General features: G+C 52.7%; 1 protein-coding gene across 4 annotated transcripts in view; it reads left to right on the top strand.

Annotated features, from left to right (window-relative positions):
• The window catches only part of LOC122369026 (afadin-like), a 56,721-nt gene extending 38,898 nt beyond the window's left edge, over positions 1-17,823 (top strand). For all 4 annotated transcript variants that reach the window (XM_043343385.1, XM_043343384.1, XM_043343386.1 and 1 more), the window contains 12 exons: positions 1,278-1,430; positions 3,822-3,960; positions 4,648-4,763; positions 5,961-6,119; positions 6,329-6,468; positions 9,073-9,191; positions 9,802-9,882; positions 10,116-10,417; positions 10,797-11,846; positions 12,153-12,350; positions 12,601-13,232; positions 16,540-17,823. In XM_043343385.1, the coding sequence (XP_043199320.1) occupies positions 1,278-1,430; positions 3,822-3,960; positions 4,648-4,763; positions 5,961-6,119; positions 6,329-6,468; positions 9,073-9,191; positions 9,802-9,882; positions 10,116-10,417; positions 10,797-11,846; positions 12,153-12,350; positions 12,601-13,232; positions 16,540-16,657 (3,207 nt within the window). In that variant the 3' untranslated portion in view covers positions 16,658-17,823. The remainder of the gene's footprint in view (positions 1-1,277; positions 1,431-3,821; positions 3,961-4,647; positions 4,764-5,960; positions 6,120-6,328; positions 6,469-9,072; positions 9,192-9,801; positions 9,883-10,115; positions 10,418-10,796; positions 11,847-12,152; positions 12,351-12,600; positions 13,233-16,539) is intronic.
• The last annotated feature ends 61 nt before the right edge of the window (positions 17,824-17,884 follow it).

Here is a 17,884-nt window from a genome sequence, read left to right as displayed (position 1 = left end):
GCGGCCCGGCCCGGCCCGGCCCGGCCCAGCCCGGCCCGGCCCGGCCCGGCCCGGCCCGGCCTGTAACGCTTTTGAGAGGCTTATATCTCAGCAACCGCTGGACCGAATGGCCTGCGGTCTTTTTTGCTGGGTAGCCCCATCCCTTCTACCCCGTAATTGACTACTTTTGATACATCTCAGTGACCGCCGTGGCACGTGCCACGTGAAAAGTCAAGGGTGTTCAAGCAGTTTCGCAAAAGTAATGATTTTGATAGGCCCATATCTCAGCAGCGGCTTGAGCGATTGTCTTGCGGTCATTTTTATAGGGTAGCTGCATCCCTTCTACCAAAGGTCGGATACTCTTCATCTATGTGAGTGACCCCCACTGCACGTGCAAAATACAACAATAAGAGGTGCCAAATTTGTTCCCATTTCCGTAACTCGGTAATTACTGGGACGATTTCGCTGAAACTTGGCATACAGGTAGGCACCCACCAGGCGATGCATTCCCATGTGTTGTGGTTAGGGTGCTACTGCACGTGCGCACGTGCAGGGGGCGTTTCCAGATCTCGAGAACGGCTGGGCCGATTGCGCTCAAATTTGGTACACGGTTGGGGACCAGTTAGTAGGGTGCCGTGCAAAAGTCATTTTGGACCCCGTTTGCACGTGCGCACGTGCAGAATGCCGCTTCCAGATCTCAGGAACGGCTGGGCCGATTGCGTTCAAATTTGGCACACCGCTAGCGACCAGTTAGAAGGGTGCTTTGCGCAAGCCCGTTGGAAGCACCCTCTCGCCCATCCGCACGTGCAGGGCTCACTATCTCGCTCGCTCGTTCTTCGCCCAAAAGGCGTTTTACTGGTAGTAGATGTTTTGACTGAAGGTGTTTTTTATTAATTTAAGCCGGTTTAAACCGGTTTAAACCGGTTTAAACCACTGGCTGGCATAAATTCAATTTAAGCCGGCTTTTATCCAACCCTGATAGAGGGGAGGTTAGATAGGGGACAGAGGAGTAAGATAGGAGCCTTGCGGCCGACTGCCACCTGGGCCGGGTGGTGCAGGCCGCTCACCTTCTCACAGTAAGAGAGACTAGGGACGGAGGCCGGGAGATTAGCTGCTCGAAGTGAATTATAATGACAGATGGGTGGGGTAGGAATATGGTCTGGTATGTTTTCAGTTACCTGCGTGCGGAAAACTATGGGCTGACATAGTGAAACTCCTCGGGTAAAACAGTTTTAAGATCTGATATCCAGATGTCCCTAACAACTGACACCGGTAACCACTCTTTTTCCTTCACGCAGGCTCCCAAGAACAACGTGGACGACCTGACGGGTATCACGAGCACGTGCTACAAGCTGAACTCCCTGCAGCTGAGGGCGATGCTGGAGCGGTACCAGCCGGCGGCCGACGAGCCGGCCAAAATACCGCCGCAGCTCATCGACAATATTGTCAGGGTGAGTGTAAGGGGAGGGAGGGGAGGGCGGGCGAGTGAGCGGGCGCGATGCATATATTTTATGTTATGTTTGTTTTGTTTTGTTTGTTTACGTTACCGTAAGGTGGGGCTATTTGAGACAGTATTTAAAATTGTTATAAAATAAAAATCGTTTGAATTTTATGCTTAATTTTTGCTCAGGCGATTTACTGCTCGATTCCACACCTTCCTGAGCAAAAATATCACATAAAAATAAAACGCTCTTCATTTTATAGCGATTTTAAATACTGTCTCAAATAACCCCACTGCACAGTGGGGATTTTTCCGATCTAGCACGTATTTATTCGTAGAGGGCAAACCATAGGTAGAATTGTAGCCAGATTGTGCACAGATGTTGGCTGGTGTGTCCTGGTGAGAATTTAACCTGTAAATGTGCATAATCAACATAGTATAGGGATTCAATTGGACCCCCCGCTCAGCCGTTTGGCCCCTGATCAAGCTAGAGCTTCGCGGAAAAGTCAAGCGTGCTGCCTATGACGAAATTAGGCCGAATATATCCAATTTCAAAGTCCAAGGTCATAAGCTGACTTTCCAAGTCAGTTTAATGACCCAACTAAAGTTGGGAAATCGAGACCTCTTGAAACTTCGCAAAGTTAGGGTGTTACGGAGTATTTTGGGGTGCTGATCACGAATTTCATGTTAGTTTTGATCACAGACGATGTCTTTATGCATTTAGGCCAGGTCGGGTCAGGTCAGGTTAGATGAATTAGTAGGCGTCCTGCCGGCCATCCATAGAAGTGTCACCTACTACTGATAGCTTCGTAACATGGAACGAAGGCACTAGAACTACTTCGTAAATATTCAAATAGCTGCTAAAATCGAAATCAGCACCAAAAACTACCCTAGAAACAAGTAAAACTCGAAAAAGTGAACCAAGGTCATCAAAAGGTCAATGACCTTGACTTGACCTTCACGTGACCTTGACACCCACCATTATGCATGGCACCAACATCATTTCACATATTTGAACGTTTAAAACCACAAAAAGACTGGAAACCGCGGATAATGTGAGCTGGCATACGCCGAATCGCGATTCCGGCCAAACATGGTCTCGAGAAATATGCCACAGGTCAAAGGTCAGTTGGGTCAGAGTCATGAAATTTTTAGGTTAGATGTAAAATTGATGATCTCGAGGGTACCGAAAGTTTCGGCGCGATCGGCCGCTTTTTGCGCGAGTAATTTGCGGAAAACCATGGGGTTTTATCCGACCCCTTCCCCCTCCCCCTCCCCACAAGTGCGATGGTTAATAAGGTTACGGTATGTATAGTTTACGCTTGTCATCCTATTCCTAATGAATGTGTCTCAGAAAATATGCATTCATATAAATCACGAAGTAAAATTATTCGCCTATGTCCGGAACATACCTATATCGTGCTGTTTTCCCTAGTGCTCCTCGAGTGGGGTGTTAAGATACTCTAATGTATTCCGTGTTCAGGCAAGTTTCGGCAGCCAAACTAGGCGTTGTCTTGTGCAGAAGAAAGTGGCGAATTCGATAGGATATATTTCGGAGTGGAAAAGTGTGGAGAACATTGTTGATTTCCTACATTTATTTAGAATACCATTCCTTCAATATGGTGTCTGTAAGGGTTTTTTGTAAAGGGCATTTTTGTGACCTTAGTAAGGTTGTGGCATACTTTCTGTTTGCCATTCCATTCCTAATAAAGGTGCCTTTCAGACGATATGCAACTTTAAGACCTCGCAAGATTAAAACCAACAGGACAGGACAATGAAATTGAGCTATACTTTCGGGCCTTGCTGAGCCCATTGAGTAATCACGCATGAGTGTGAACTTTGGGCGCATTTTTCCTAGTTTTGCTGTGGACATGCAGATAAAACAATGCCATATATGAAAAATTCAGACATTTCTTAGCCCTACTGACACAAAAAATAAACAAAAATCCAAAAAATATTTTTTGAATTAATAGGCGCTAGATCGGAAAAATCCCCACTGTGCACTGTCTCAAATAGCCCCACTTTACGGTATGTAGTTTTGTTCTGGTCACTGCAGATAAGATGATATGTGTTAGTGGTGTGAGGTGCCGAACAGTCGCCACTGTGGCTGTATGGCGCCGCAGATCACTTATTAATTTCGGCGCCCAAAACCCCAACTCGTCGTGTTCTGCGGTGCCGTAAGGTCCCTGTGCGATGGTGGGTGCCAACGAACCCATTGATGACTGTCCTGTGATCGCTCACCTCCAGCTGGCACATACTATTCCCAAGCGTGCCATGACCCTCATCCGCCCCTGCAACAGAGTGCCGAATGTTTAACCCGTCACCCCACCCCCACCCCCCCCCCCCTTCGTCACAATATATTGCCGAGTGTTTACCCTGTCACCGTCCGTCCCCGTCGCAGATTGCCGAGAGCACGTCGGACGAGCTGGCTCGCCAGGACGGCCGCCCGGTGCGTCTGGAGGAGAGCAGGGACCTGCAGCTGCCGTTCCTCCTACCCGAGGACGGGTACTCGTCGGACATCGTGCGCGGCATTCCCAACGGTACGTGACGAAGTGGGCTTGTGCTGCTTTTTTCGCTACCCTCGCTAACCCAACTTAGCGAGGGTTGTCCTGGTTCACAGTTGACTAACAGAGTTGGTGAACGTTCATCAGTTATCACTTATTGTAAATTACTCTGCTGGACTTAGGAGCCTGTATCATGTGTTCCTATATCGACTGGTTGTGCAGTTGATGCACTGCGGACAGCTGGTAGGGCATGTTGTTTCGCGGAAGCTTGCTGTCATCCGAGTGATATATATGTTATGGCACATCGTTCACCGCGGAGCTGTTTTTCGGGTGCAGCTTATATTGCTGCGCTGGAGCACACCATTTGCAGTAATTGCAACGATGTTCCTCGCGAGAGCAATTAGAACAGCAGATCTTCAACTTGACTGTTTGTCCAATTAACGAACTCGCTGTCAGCAACCAGACACCACACATTACCCTACGTCGCTTGATGTTTGTGCGATCATTGCTCTGTGTAGTTCGCTTTGATTTCTTTTCTGATATCCGGCTCGGTCATCGGTTACTGTCGCCAGATCTGACCGTGTTCATAGCGCAGCTGCAGTATGTGTGACCTCTGGCCTAACCTTTGACCCGCCCACTGTCGGCAGGTCTGACCGAGTTCATAGCGCTGCTGCAGCACACATTGACCCCTGATCTAACCTCTGACCCGCCAACTGTCGGCAGGTCTGACCGAGTTCATAGCGCCGCTGCAGCACGCTGGTCTGGCGCGGATGAGCGAACAGCCCACCAGCTGGGGTTACTGGACCATCTATATGACGGGACAGGAGCACCGGCCGCCGGTCAGTGACGCGGGCGGGCCGCTATGCCAGTTAACTTTATAATATGCACATCATGGGATGTATTTTGGCCCAAAATGTGTTGGACATCATTAGTTTAACCCGCGAGTTGCTGGGGGGGGGGGGGCGTTAAACGCCCCCACTTTTTTCTCCGGGCCATAGCATAAAAACGGCGCGCCGCAGGCGCGCCAAATTTTGGGTACCTGTAGGGAATTGATTGAAGTTTATTGTGACAAAGTTTCGAAAAAATTGATCAGAAATTTTTTGAGATATCGAGGTTTTAGTGACGTCATGATTTCTGAGTTTTCGACCAAAAACGGCATATGTTCAAAAACTCATATAAAATCACAGAATAGACATACAGACATGCCGTAAACGCCATTAGACTGCCAATACCATGATCAATCAAATGGCTATCTTCGATTATTGATTATCGTTCTGCATTTTCCATAATCTTGAACTGAGTCTTGGCAATTTTTCGTGACTACTTCACGACCATGATAAATGCATTTCTTAAATTGAACTTTCTGAGCCAAACACGTACACATATGATAAAATGAATGTCACCATCGTGTTCCACGACCAAAATTACCTATGAAACATGTGTCACAGGCTGCGAATATCAGTTTTGATTTTCGGGGATATGTGCCTACCCGGTTGACCTGACCTTGACCCCGACCTATGCTTGACTGACCCCTACATGGAGCTGACACTCTTGTAGGCCTTATATGATGGATTGTTCACCGTTTTGACAGAGTTTATAACGAGAGGCGCCCATTGCGAAGTCCTGAAGTCCATGCTACTGAAAGCCCGATTTCAGGTGTTTGACCTGACCTTGACCCGACCTGTGACCTCAAAATTCAACTTTAAAGTACTCATCTGAAGCGTCTCGTCGCGCTCTTTCGTTCGCCGCCTCGTGCGTTTCGCTGCGCCCATTGGTTCTCGAGTTATCGGCTGGGGGCGTTTAACGCCCCCCCCCCCCCCCAGCAAGGTGGGTGGCGAAATACCCCAGCAACTGCCGGGTTAACACGCCAGGCCGTAATAATGCTATAAACACTGACAAGTATGTAAAGCACGTCATGATCACATTGATGGGAATTGCAGTGCTCTTAACCAATCAGTAAGCTTCTCAGAACTTTGCTGATCGCATGTTATATCTGTCACTTCATGCTCCTTGACACCCCATCGCCGTCCCCACAGCAAATGCGCAGTCCGTCGGCCATGTCCAACCGGTCTATGGGGGCGCGCGGCCCGCCGGGCGGGGGCGGGGGCGGTCCGCCGCCCGCCGAACCCGAGGTGCAGCTCATCAAATTGCAAAAGTCCAACACCGGCATGGGCCTGAGCATCGTGGCCGCCAAGGTAAGAACGCCGGAGTGTCGACGTTTTTTCATGTCAAGAGGCGGTCAGTCGAACTTCTTGTCTCACATTGTGATGCTCATTTGTTTATGCTGCGTGAAAAGGTACCTATTCTTTTATTGTAATACGATTTATCTCTATTTTCCCAAAAACCTATATCGTCACTGGTTCATCACAAACGTCCCCCTTCCGCTCCCCGTTCCGTCCAACAGGGCCTGGGCCAGGAGCAGGCGGGCATCTACGTCAAGTCTGTGGTGCGCGGCGGCGCGGCAGACCTGGATGGGAGACTGGCGGCCGGGGATCAGCTCTTAGAGGTGGACGGACACAGCCTGATCGGCATCACCCAGGAACAGTGAGTGATGTATTTATAGTGGACGGACACAGCCTGATCGGCATCACCCAGGAACATTGAGTGATGTATTTATAGTGGCCGGCATGACAGCCTGATCGGCATCACCCAGGAACAGTGAGTCTGGGGAAGGGAAGGAGGGGAGGGTAGGTGGCAGGCACGGCCTGATCGGCATCACCCAGGAACAGTGAGTCTGGGGAAGGGAATGGGGGTATGGGAGTAGCTCAGGTGGACGGACGATCACAGTATAACCTGGGAACATGAGTGGCACACGACGTGGTGCGAAGGAAAAGGCGAGCAGTAATGCCGGGTGTGGTCAGGGCTCGACGGAATTGCTGTGATGATGTGGCCTTTGTAAAAGTGTGTATTTTTGTACTGGTGGCCCTAAAATCGTCATGCCCAATGACTACATCGAACCATGGAACTCCCTTCAGTAGAATAAATGAAACACATAAAGTATAATAAACAAAGTGTTGCTAACGTATTGCCAGCAGTGCTAACCGCAGCTGTTGTTCTGGTATTGCGGCAGCACTGTGAAATCCTGTCGGACTCTGCGACTATAAATTGGATCCACCTCCACCAGTGTGCGCGCTTCGTTCCATCCACCCTTCCCCTCCCACCATCCTTTCAGCCTGCCCCTCTGACTGTAGGGGCGTTCCACGACAAATCGACAAATAAAAAATTAAATTTGCACCCTCATATTTTATTTTTTGTTGAAAACTGGTGTAAGGGGTTGTGATGGGCGGGGAAGCCAGCTGTGGCAAGGATTTTTTTCTTCGAACAACGGTTTCCGAGATATAGCCTCGGGCAATTCCAGCAGGTCGCGCTGCAGCCCTATGTTTGGCGGCCTATAACTCAGAAACTATTGGTTTTCTACGATAAAAACTTTATATGGTTCAACTCACAATCAGCCAACAAACATTTTGGCTATCTCGGATTTTCAATTTTTGAAAATTTTGATCACGTGACCTTTTGACCCATTTTTCGAAGAGTGACCTTGATATTTTCCCCACTGAAAGTTGCAATTTTGTCTGATGACGATTAAAGCCTTATCAATTGTCATTCATATGCGAAAATAAAAAAAGTGGATATCGCCCTGCGTTGACCTCAGGTCAGGTCATTTTTATGACCTGTCCATTATTACGAGCGGGGGCGACAGCGAGATCTCGAGAATAAAGCAAGATAGCGACAAGCGGTAAACGGTGCAGGGTACACACGGATAAGGTCTATAATTTTTACTAAGGTCATTTTCAGGTCAGGTCAAAGATGACGTCACAGGAGCAAAAAGGAAGTCAAAATTGCGGCACTACATATATATGAAGTTTTTCTCGAATAACTTTCAAGGTATCCCATCTAGGAACAAACTAATAGCACCATCGTGATCCTCTCGTCGATCCGCATCGAAACATATGTATTTTGACCTCAAAAAGTCGAAAGATCAAAAGTTGAACTTAGGTCACGTGACGTGGGGAAGCGACAGCGAGATCTCGAGAATAAAGCAAGATAGCGACAAGCGGTAAACGGTGCAGGGTACACACGGATAAGGTCTATAATTTTTACTAAGGTCATTTTCAGGTCAGGTCAAAGATGACGTCACAGGAGCAAAAAGGAAGTCAAAATTGCGGCACTACATATATATGAAGTTTTTCTCGAATAACTTTGAAGGTATCCCAGCTAGGAACAAACTAATAGCACCATCGTGATCCTCTCGTCGATCCGCATCGAAACATATGTTTGTTGACCTCGAAAGGTCGAAAGGTCAAAAGTTGACCTTAGGTCACGTGACCTAAGGTCAACTTTTGACCTTTCGACCTTTCGAGGTCAACAAACATATGTTTCGATGCGGATCGACGAGAGAATCACGATGGTGATATTAGTTTGTTCCTAGCTGGGATACCTTGAAAGTTACTCGAGAAAAACTTCATGTAGTGCCGCAATTTTGACTTCCTTTTTGCTCCTGTGACGTCATCTTTGACCTGACCTGAAAATGACCGTAGTAAAAATTATAGACCTTATCCGTGTGTACCCTGCACCGTTTACCGCTTGTCGCTATCTTGCTTTATTCTCGAGATCTCGCTGTCGCCCCCGCTCGTAATAATGGACAGGTCATAAAAATGACCTGACCTGAGGTCAACGCAGGGCGATATCCGCTTTTTTTATTTTCGCATATGAATGACAATTGATAAGGCTTTAATCGTCATCAGACAAAATTGCAACTTTCAGTGGGGAAAATATCAAGGTCACTCTTCGAAAAATAGGTCAAAAGGTCACGTGATCAAAATTTTCAAAAATTGAAAATCCGAGATAGCCAAAATGTTTGTTGGTTGATTGTGAGTTGAACCATATAAAGTTTTTATCGTAGAAAACCAATAGTTTTTGAGTTATAGGCCGCCAAACATAGGGCTGCAGCGCGACATCCAGGAATTGCCCGAGGCTATATCTCGGAAACCGTTGTTCGAAGAAAAAAAATCCTTGCCACAGCTGGCTTCCCCGCCCATCACAACCCATTAGACCAATTTTAAGCAAAAAATAAAATATGAGGGTGCAGGGCACTTGTCGATTTGTCGTGGAACGCCCTTGTATTAACCCCGCTCCTCTCACTGACAGGGCGGCCGAGTACATGATGAAAACGGGTCCGGTGGTGCTGCTGCGCGTGGCCAAACAGGCGGCTGTCTACCACCGGCTGACGGCGCTACTCTCTCAGCCGTCACCCACCATGTCCAGAGGTGAGAGATGACGTGTCCAGAGGTGAGACAGGCGTGTCCAGAGGTGAGACTACTCTCACAGCCGTCACCCACCATGTCCAGAGGTGAGACAGGCGTGTCCAGAGGTGAGAGACGATGTGTCCAGAGGTGAGAGACATGTCCAGGGGTGTGACCACTCTCTTAGCCCTCACCCACCATGTCCAGAGGTGAGAATATAGGCGTGTCCAGAGGTGAGAGACATGTCCAGGGGTGTGACTACTCTCACAGCCGTCACCCACCATGTCCAGAGGTGAGATAGACGTGTCTAGAGGTGAGAGAGGCGTGTGCAGAGGTGAGAGACATGTCCAGGGGTGTGACTACTCTCACAGCCGTCACCCACCATGTCCAGAGGTGAGATAGGCGTGTCCAGAGGTGAGAGACGTGTCCAGGGGTGTGACTACTCTCACAGCTATCAACTACAATGCTCACAGACGCGTTATGAGGTAAGAGACGCTACCTGGGTTCCCTAGCTGTTCATAGCTCCTTTTATACCGTAATATGCCGTACACGATTTACAAAGTGAGGTACTTTATGGTCAGCCCGGCCCTTCCCATTCCCCACTGAGTGACGCCTGTCTCGTCGTGTGCCGCAGGGAGCCGACGTGCCAGTGAACGTGGTGGGATGCCGCCCACGGGCCGCATCCAGAGCGCAAAGTCCGTGCCGGCGCTTAGCTGTGAGTACTGGCTGGCGAACGGGCGGGGATGTCGATGATACCCATTGAAAGGCGAAACACAAAGGAGGCTATTCGGGAAAAGCATTTAGCTGCTCAGCTACAGTCGCATTCTGTGCTATTATATGCATTGATATTCTATTGGTCACACTGTGGTGCAACAACTGAAAGATGCTGCATTTTATGCTTTGTTTATAGTCGCTATTGATCAGCTAACCGCCTCTGCTCTTCCCCAGCGGACGGCGGGGACCGCGGCGGCCCGATGGCCGGCGTCAGTCGCGGCCACCAGGAGACCTACAACCCCGGCTTCAGCCTGTCGGCGTCCAACGCCAGCCTGGCGGCACTGCCGGGCCCCGGCGCGCCGACCGCCGCGCACGCCCGCTCGCGCTCTGTGCAGAACCTGCACAAACCGGGCGGTCCGGCCGGCGGCGGGCCCGGCCCGGCCCCGGGGCCCGCGCCGCCGCCCCGGCCCATCTCCGTGCACGCCCACTATCAGCAGGGACAGCCCGGGCAGATGCCGGGACAGATGCTGGGACAGGTGAGGGATGAAACGGACGCCGTGACTGCAAGATTAAGTCATGGTGTAAATTGACCACAATGGTGTAAAATAATTGGTTATTGTTCGTATTCTACCGAAGGTATAAAAGTGAAGACGAATATTGACAATTTCTAATTGAAAACAAGGAAGGCATGAAATTGAACACATGTATGCCATTGGTTGACCCTTTTAAAGTATTTGCTTCATTTTATTGTGTTCATTTATTGTGACGTCATGCTACCTGATGACGTTCTCGCATCTGTCTAACTATAATTTTGGTGACCCATTTGGTTTAAAGCTAGTTTCATAATTCATCTGTCGATCACGTTTGGCTGATCTTACACCTCGGCTCACGTCCAGCTCCCCGCGGTGTCCTCAGATGCCGGGTGGGCCGCGTTCGGAGATGCCCCGCTCCGTCTCCGAGCATGAGCACCTGCGGTACCGGCACTCCAGCGCCACGTACAGCAACACGGGCCCGGGCGCGTTCGAGCCGCCGCGGCCAGCCGGACCGGACCGGCCGTACAGCGAGCAGCTCTCGCCGGGTCTGGGGCCCGAGCCGGGCGGCCGCGGCGGCCCCGGGCCCGCGGACAGGCCCCCGGCGCACGGCGGCGCGCCGGGCAACGGACTGATGTACGGCGAGCGGCCGCCTCACGGCTCCGCCGAGGGTATGACAGGGTATGGGTATGAGCGGCCCGTCTCAGCGCACGGACCTCCCGATGGAGGTATGGCGCCGTATGGGGACCGCCACGAGCGGCCGCTACCCCCACACGGCGCGTCGAACGGAATTTCACAGCACGGCGACCGGCCGCTGCCGCCGCCCCACTCCAGTGCCAACAGCGGTGTGTTGTCCTATGGGGACCGCCCGCCGCCGCCTCACAGCAGTGCCAACAACAGCGTGTTATCACAGTACGGCGACAGACCGCTGCCCCCGCACTCCAGCGGCGGCGCGCTGCCCTACGGCGATCGGCCGCCGCCGCCCCACTCCAGTGCCGGCGGGATGCCCGGGTACGGGGAGCGGCCCCTGCCGCCCCACAGTGCGGCCCCCGCGTCACCGGCGGCACCGCCGGACCGGCCCCCACTGCCGCCACACAGCGCCGCCGGCGGCGCGCCGCTGTCGTCTCCGTACGGCGAGCGGCGCCCGTCGGGCCCGGAGCCGATGGCGCAGCGCCGCCGCAGTCGCACCGAGAGCTTCTCGGACCTGCCGCCTCCGCCGCCGCCCGCCTCGGCCGCTCCCGCGGTGCGGTTCGAGGAGCCGCCGCCGGCGCGGCCGCCGCCGCCCCAGGAGCTGTACGGCGAGCCGCTGCCGCCGCCGCCGCCGCCGGCGCAGACCCACCCGCTGTACGGCCAGCCGCCGCAGCGACCGCCGCCGCCGGCGCAGCAGGCTGGGTATGACGCCGGAAACCCGTGGACGCGCGAGGAGCGAGAAAAGGTGGGTGCAGGGAACCGAAGGCTGGGGAAAACCAGCCGGTCTGTGGAAGGGCCTGGCCATGCATGCTTTGACTGTCAATGGTAGGCCCCTTTTCAAGATCCCGCTTTTGCATAAAGTTTGCTGCAGAATACAGCTCTGAATGAAGGGACTTGTCCGTTGCGGAGTAAATATTTCAGACTATCTTACCAAGTTGTCTGATCATGAATCTGATGATGTACTGGCTCACTATTATCAATCTCGCGCCCAGTCACGTTCTTCGCGCTGTTAGCCGTCTCTTTCTAACCGCCCGCCCGTCCCGTTCCACAGCAGGAGGAGAACCGCAAGAAGGAGGTGGCCCGCAAGTACCGCGACCAGCTGATTGAGTACCTGGAGGGACTGCCGAACCGCTCCCGCCGCGAGCAGGAACAGCTGCAGGCGCTGGTGCTTGAGAAGCGCTTCCAGGAGCGCTGTGACCTCGGCGGCGATGACGATGACGAGGATGAAGATGATGATGATGATAACCAGGTATGTTTGACAGCGATGATGAATGATCGTATTGGTGAATTTTTATTGAAATGGTTAGCATGATGACCCGGTACGTTTGGCATCGAATAGTAGAGTATGACGCCATGACTGTATTTTGATAAGAATGGTTAAATGAGTCAGGGTGACGGTTAGATGGGCCAGGGGTTGTTAAATGTTTTTACGTCGATTGTCCAGTGTGTTAGAAACACCTGGAAGTGAGCTCGACTAACATGAACTGACCCTCTCCCAGGAGATGAACAACTCGCGCGCCGACTCAGACGTGCCTCCGCCGCCGCCGTCCGAGCAGCCGCCGGCTCTGCCGAGCTCTGAGCAGCCGGAGCGGCCGCCGGCGCCGGGGGCCGGCAGTCGAACGGACGAGGTGCGCCGGCGCCAGGCGGAGCTGGAGGCCGCCCAGCAGGCGGAGCAGGGCATCCTGCGCGAGGCGCAGCGGCGCCGCCAGATAGAGGAGGACCGCCAGCGCCGCCAGATGGACGAGGACAGGCAGCGGGTGGCGGCAGCCACGGCGGCGGTGGCGCGCGCGCGCGCTCAGCCGGCCGCGCCGCCGCCGCCCGGCCGCACCGTGTCGTTCGGCGCGGTGACCACGGCCGGTGAGCTGCGGCCGCCGGCCGTGCCGCCCAAACCCGAGGTGGCCGTGGCGTCTGTGGTGAGCACGCGGCGCGTGCAGCTGAACGAGCCGGCCGGCACGCCGCCGCCGCCGCTGCAGCCGGCCGGCGGCGGTCGACACCACGACCCGGACCGGTTCATTGACGAGGCGCGACAGATGATGGCCGCTACCAGCATCTCGCCGCCCGAGGGACCCACCTCCTCCAGTGTGGACGCCAGCGCCACGCCAGGCGTCATCGGCGCCCAGGAGGTGTACAGGTGAGACTGGACGGCCGGCCCTTATGGCCCCAGCCATAAGGCGGGACCGGAACTGTGATGCAGGACGGGCATCGTGAGACGGAACTAGGACCGGGTATGGTATCTCTGAACTATAGGTCCAGGTGCGAGGAAAGGACTGGTGTGCGAAGGAACTACTTAGGAGAGATTGAATGGTGAGAATAGGAAATGGAGGGAGGTTGGTATCTCATCTTCATCTTCATGTTATCGGGGCAAGAGGCACGATGTCCTGTAGGGCCCGTTCTCGCCCATTTCCTTAACTTCAATCTGTTCTCAGTCGGTAGCAGGAATGGAGTACCAGATCGACTCCCAGTACGCATCCAGCCTGTTCTTAAAGATGTTAACTGATGGTGAGTGTACAACATCTGCTGGAAGTCCGTTCCAATCATTTATACACCGTACAGAAAAAGAATTCATTCTAGCACGGCAGGTTGCGCGGGGCTTGCGAAGCTTCAGCGGGTGACCTCGGGTTCGACTTTCAGGGTTCGTTGCCAGAAGCTCTGAAGGATCGGTGTCAACATGGCCGTGCAGCATCTTGTATACGTGAATCATATCCATACGTCTTCGCCGATAGTACAGCGACGGGAGCTTCAGTCTCTTCAGTCTTTCAGGATATGGGAGGTGGCGGATGCTCACCACTAACCGGGTGGCTCTTCTTTGGACCCTCTCAACTGCCTTCTGATCCGCTCTATTGAAGGGACCCCAAACAAGACTGCTGAACTCCAGGTGTGGCCGCACGAGAGATTTGAACAGAAGAGGCAGGGTGAATTCATCTAAAAAGGCGAAGGACCGGCGGATGACCGCAAGAACTTTAGACGCTTTAAAGACCGCCGTTGACGCTTGCTGTCGAAACTTCAGGAGTGAATCAACTTGCACTCCCAGGTCTCTCTCGACTGACGTGTTTGTCAGTCTGGCCGACCCCATTTGAAATGAGTGGTGATCCTTGGCTGCACCGACATGAAGTACCTTGCACTTGTTTTCGTTAAATGGCAGCTGCCAAATTCTAGACCATTCGACGAGGGCGTCCAGGTCTGCCTGCAGAGTTCGTATATCATGTTCAGAAGAAATGCCTGAGAACAACTTTGTGTCGTCGGCAAACATTCGCACATTTGAAGTGACAGCATCTGGCAAGTCATTGACATAAAGAAGGAAGAGCAAGGGTCCCAACACTGAGCCTTGGGGCACCCCACTCCGCACAGGGACCAAGTCAGACAGGTTTCCATATAGGGACACTTGCTGCATTCTGTCTTCCAGGAACGATTCAACCCAAGACAACACTTGATCACCAAAACCGTAACAGCGCAGCTTGCCTATCAGTCTCTTGTGTGGGACGGAGTCAAACGCCTTGCGGAAGTCGAGATAAATCACTTCGACCTCCGTCTTTTCCTCCAGCAGACGGCTCCATGAGTCGATAGAGTCCAGAAGCTGTGTGTCGCAAGACCGCCTGGGGCGGAAGCCATGCTGGTCCTTGCACAGGAGGTCATTTGACAGCAAATGATCCATTAGACAATCACGGATGAGCGACTCAAGAATCTTGCAGGGCACAGATGTGAGGCTGACAGGTCTATAGTTCCGTGGGTCTTCCTTTTCACCTTTCTTAAAGATGGGTATGACTTTACCGTGCTTCCAGTCTGAAGGAATAGACCCCGTTTCAAGCGACTTTCTGAATAGTAGGGTCAAGGGAAGAGAGAGAGGGCCACTTAACTCCCTTAAAAGGCGGGGGTGAACGCCATCAGCTCCTGGGGCACTATTGGGGTTGAGTGCTTTAAGCTTTCTCTCCACTGTGAAGAGGCTGACTGGTATATCGACCAGCAACGGTCCCGTATAACGGTTTTCTAGCTGCGGTACAACATCCGTTTTTTCAATAGTGAATGCGCCTGAAAAAACGTCATTTAAGAGCGAGGCCTTCTCTTTTTCCTGGCTCACAAGTTGGCCCTGGTCGTTTCGTAGATCACCAATATTTGGTTTAACTTTTCGGCGGCTGTTCACATATTTCCAAAACGCCTTCGGGTTTACTTTAATGCTCGCTGATATCTTACATTCAAAGTCTTTCCTTAACTGGCGAGTCAATGTTCTAAGCTTATTTCTACAAATCTTGTATCTGCTATAGTCGACCGGATCTTGCGTCCTCATGTAAACTGACCACAGTAACTTCTTCTTTTTCTTGAGGTTTAGAGAACGGCTATTCATATAAACGTTCTTTTTTGAGTTCATGTTTTTTGCTTTGGGTATGCACTCACTCATATGCTGCTACTATGCTGCTACTATGCTGCTACTATGTGCTTGTGTTAGTCATGGTGAAGAGGACAGGGAAGTCAGTGTGAGCTGCTTTACTGAAGAGGAGACTTGCATGGAGACATGAGACTTGCAGCTGCAGCAGGTTTCAATTTTATTACGGAGCGAGCGAAGCGAGCGGAGTCTTACGTAGAATAACGGAAATTTCTGAGTATGAGCGGCCGGCCGGCCGGCCGGCCGGCCGTGGTCACGATTCTGCGACGCTTATATCTCAGCAACCACTTGACCGATTTACATGCGGTAATTTTTGTAGGGTAGCTTCATTCCTTCTACCAAGTAGTGGACGATTCCCGATGCATGTGGGTGACCCCTTATGCACGTGCCACGTGCAAAACGAAGAGGTGTCACTTTTGTAATTGTTGCAATATCTCGGTAACTACTTGGCCGATTGCGCTGAAAGTTGGCATGCAGGTAGGCACCCACTAGGCAATGCATATCCATGTGCCGGAGTTGGGGTGCTGCTGCACGTGCGCACGTGCAGGGGTCGATTCCAGATCTCGAGAACGGCTGGACCGATGGCGCTCAAATTTGGTACATGGCTAGGGACCAGTTAGTAGGGTGCCGTGCAAAAGTCAGTTGGGACCCATTTTGCACGTGCGCACGTGCAGGGTGCCGCATCCAGATCTCGAGAACGGCTGGGCCGATTGTGCTCAAATTTGGCACATCGCTAGAGACCGGTTAGTAGGGTGCCGTGCACAAGTCAGCTGGAGGTACCCCCTCGAAATTTCGCACGTGCAAGGCTCACCCTCTCGCTCGCTCCGTTAGTCGCCCCCAAAAGGCGTTATGCTGGTTTATTATAATTGCCGGCCTTGTCTGTAAGTAAGCCTTGTCTTATCATTTCCTGAGCATTGACTGATCTGAGCGCCCGCTCCGCCATCATCGTGCCTGTGTAAGACTGCCGAGTTCATCGTCGATGTCATGTCATACTCCTTGCGCCGTGCCTCGTGAGCCCTGCCCCACCTAGCCGGCTCTGACCCCTCCCCCCGCGCCACAGAGACCCGCGCACTCGGCGGCTGGCACTGATGCAGGACCGCCAGCCGGAGCACTCTCCCGTGCCGGAGAAACTCTCCTTCAAGGAGAAGATGAAGATGTTTGCTGCCGAGACCGGCTAACGCTGCGCAGCTGCCCCCGAGACCAGGCGGCGCCGAGAGAGGACGCGGAGGAAGAGAGAGTGAGCTTCTCACCACTAACCCCACACAACACACCACTAACCGGCCGGCCGGCCGACCAGGGCGGCAGCTTGTGATCGAGACTGGCGAGTGCCGCCGTCGCTTCATCCGTCCGTCTGTTAGAGAGAATAGCGTCTATTTTACACAGTGCATATCATCATATACCGCCCGCCGGCGGCGGCTGCGGTGGGTTGTGATGCAAGGGGTGTCCGGCCGACTAGTTTGTAGCGAGCTGAGGCGCCGGGCTGCTGGACCTCCGCGGGCCCTCGGGGACCCGCATGGGCCCTGCCGCCGAGAACGTCAGTCTGTGTCGATGTCCGTGACATTTGTGGCCTTTCATATTCAGATGGATGATTTGACGAAGATGGGAAGTCGCGAGGTTTCGATGAGATTCATGCATTGGCAGATCATGGTACTTTTAAACCCTATGGACGCTAGGCGGCTGTATGAAGTTCTAATGCTCCGCAGAGGATCAGAATACGCGGCCCGTCCTTTCGCTGTGTAATCCGCCGAGTCGTTGACGGCGCCACGCTGGCCGCTCTAGTTTTGTATGCTCTTTATGGTGGATCATATCGTGTATAGCTGGGGCCGCGTGGGGTCCAGAGGACTGCGAACATGGAACGTAAGCAGCTGTGCGGAGCCGCCCGCGGTCAGCTGTGATGTAACCCGGGCTGAACCGGACGCAGCTGTGTTTTACAGGCGACTACGGGGGAGAAATGACCGCTAAATTTGTAGATATGTGGTAGCTTGGTGACGAAACATTTTTATCGAGAGTAGTTTGATGTTTAGAGAACACATTTTATCGAAAGTACTTGGCTGTACGCCCGTCGGTGCGTTCTGTGACGCTTCCTGTGCCCAGAGGTGCCTATCGTCGGGCGGTTTCCGAGGCGTGCCTATTGTTGGCAGTGTCGTATGTCCCAGAGGGGTGCCTACCGTTGGCAATGTCGTGTGCTGAGAGGGGTGCCTAATGCCTATCGTTGGCAGTGTCCTGTGCTGATGGTACCGTGGCTGTAAGTAGGCAGCTGCTGTGGGGCAGATAAGAGACCCAGGGGATGTACAGAGATTCGTGACGCCTGACGGGCCCAGGACAAAATATATCTCATGAATGCCCATCGATAGTGTTTGGACTGGGGTTGTGGGGGAAAGTTTTGAAACGTAGTTATTAAGTAC

Source organism: Amphibalanus amphitrite, unplaced genomic scaffold, assembly GCF_019059575.1.
Source record: "Amphibalanus amphitrite isolate SeventyFive unplaced genomic scaffold, NRLGWU_Aamphi_draft 000999F_arrow, whole genome shotgun sequence".
NCBI classification, from domain to species: Eukaryota; Metazoa; Arthropoda; class Thecostraca; order Balanomorpha; family Balanidae; genus Amphibalanus; species Amphibalanus amphitrite.
Note: the sequence above shows the minus strand (reverse complement) of the source record. Positions and strands in the feature narration are given on the sequence as shown.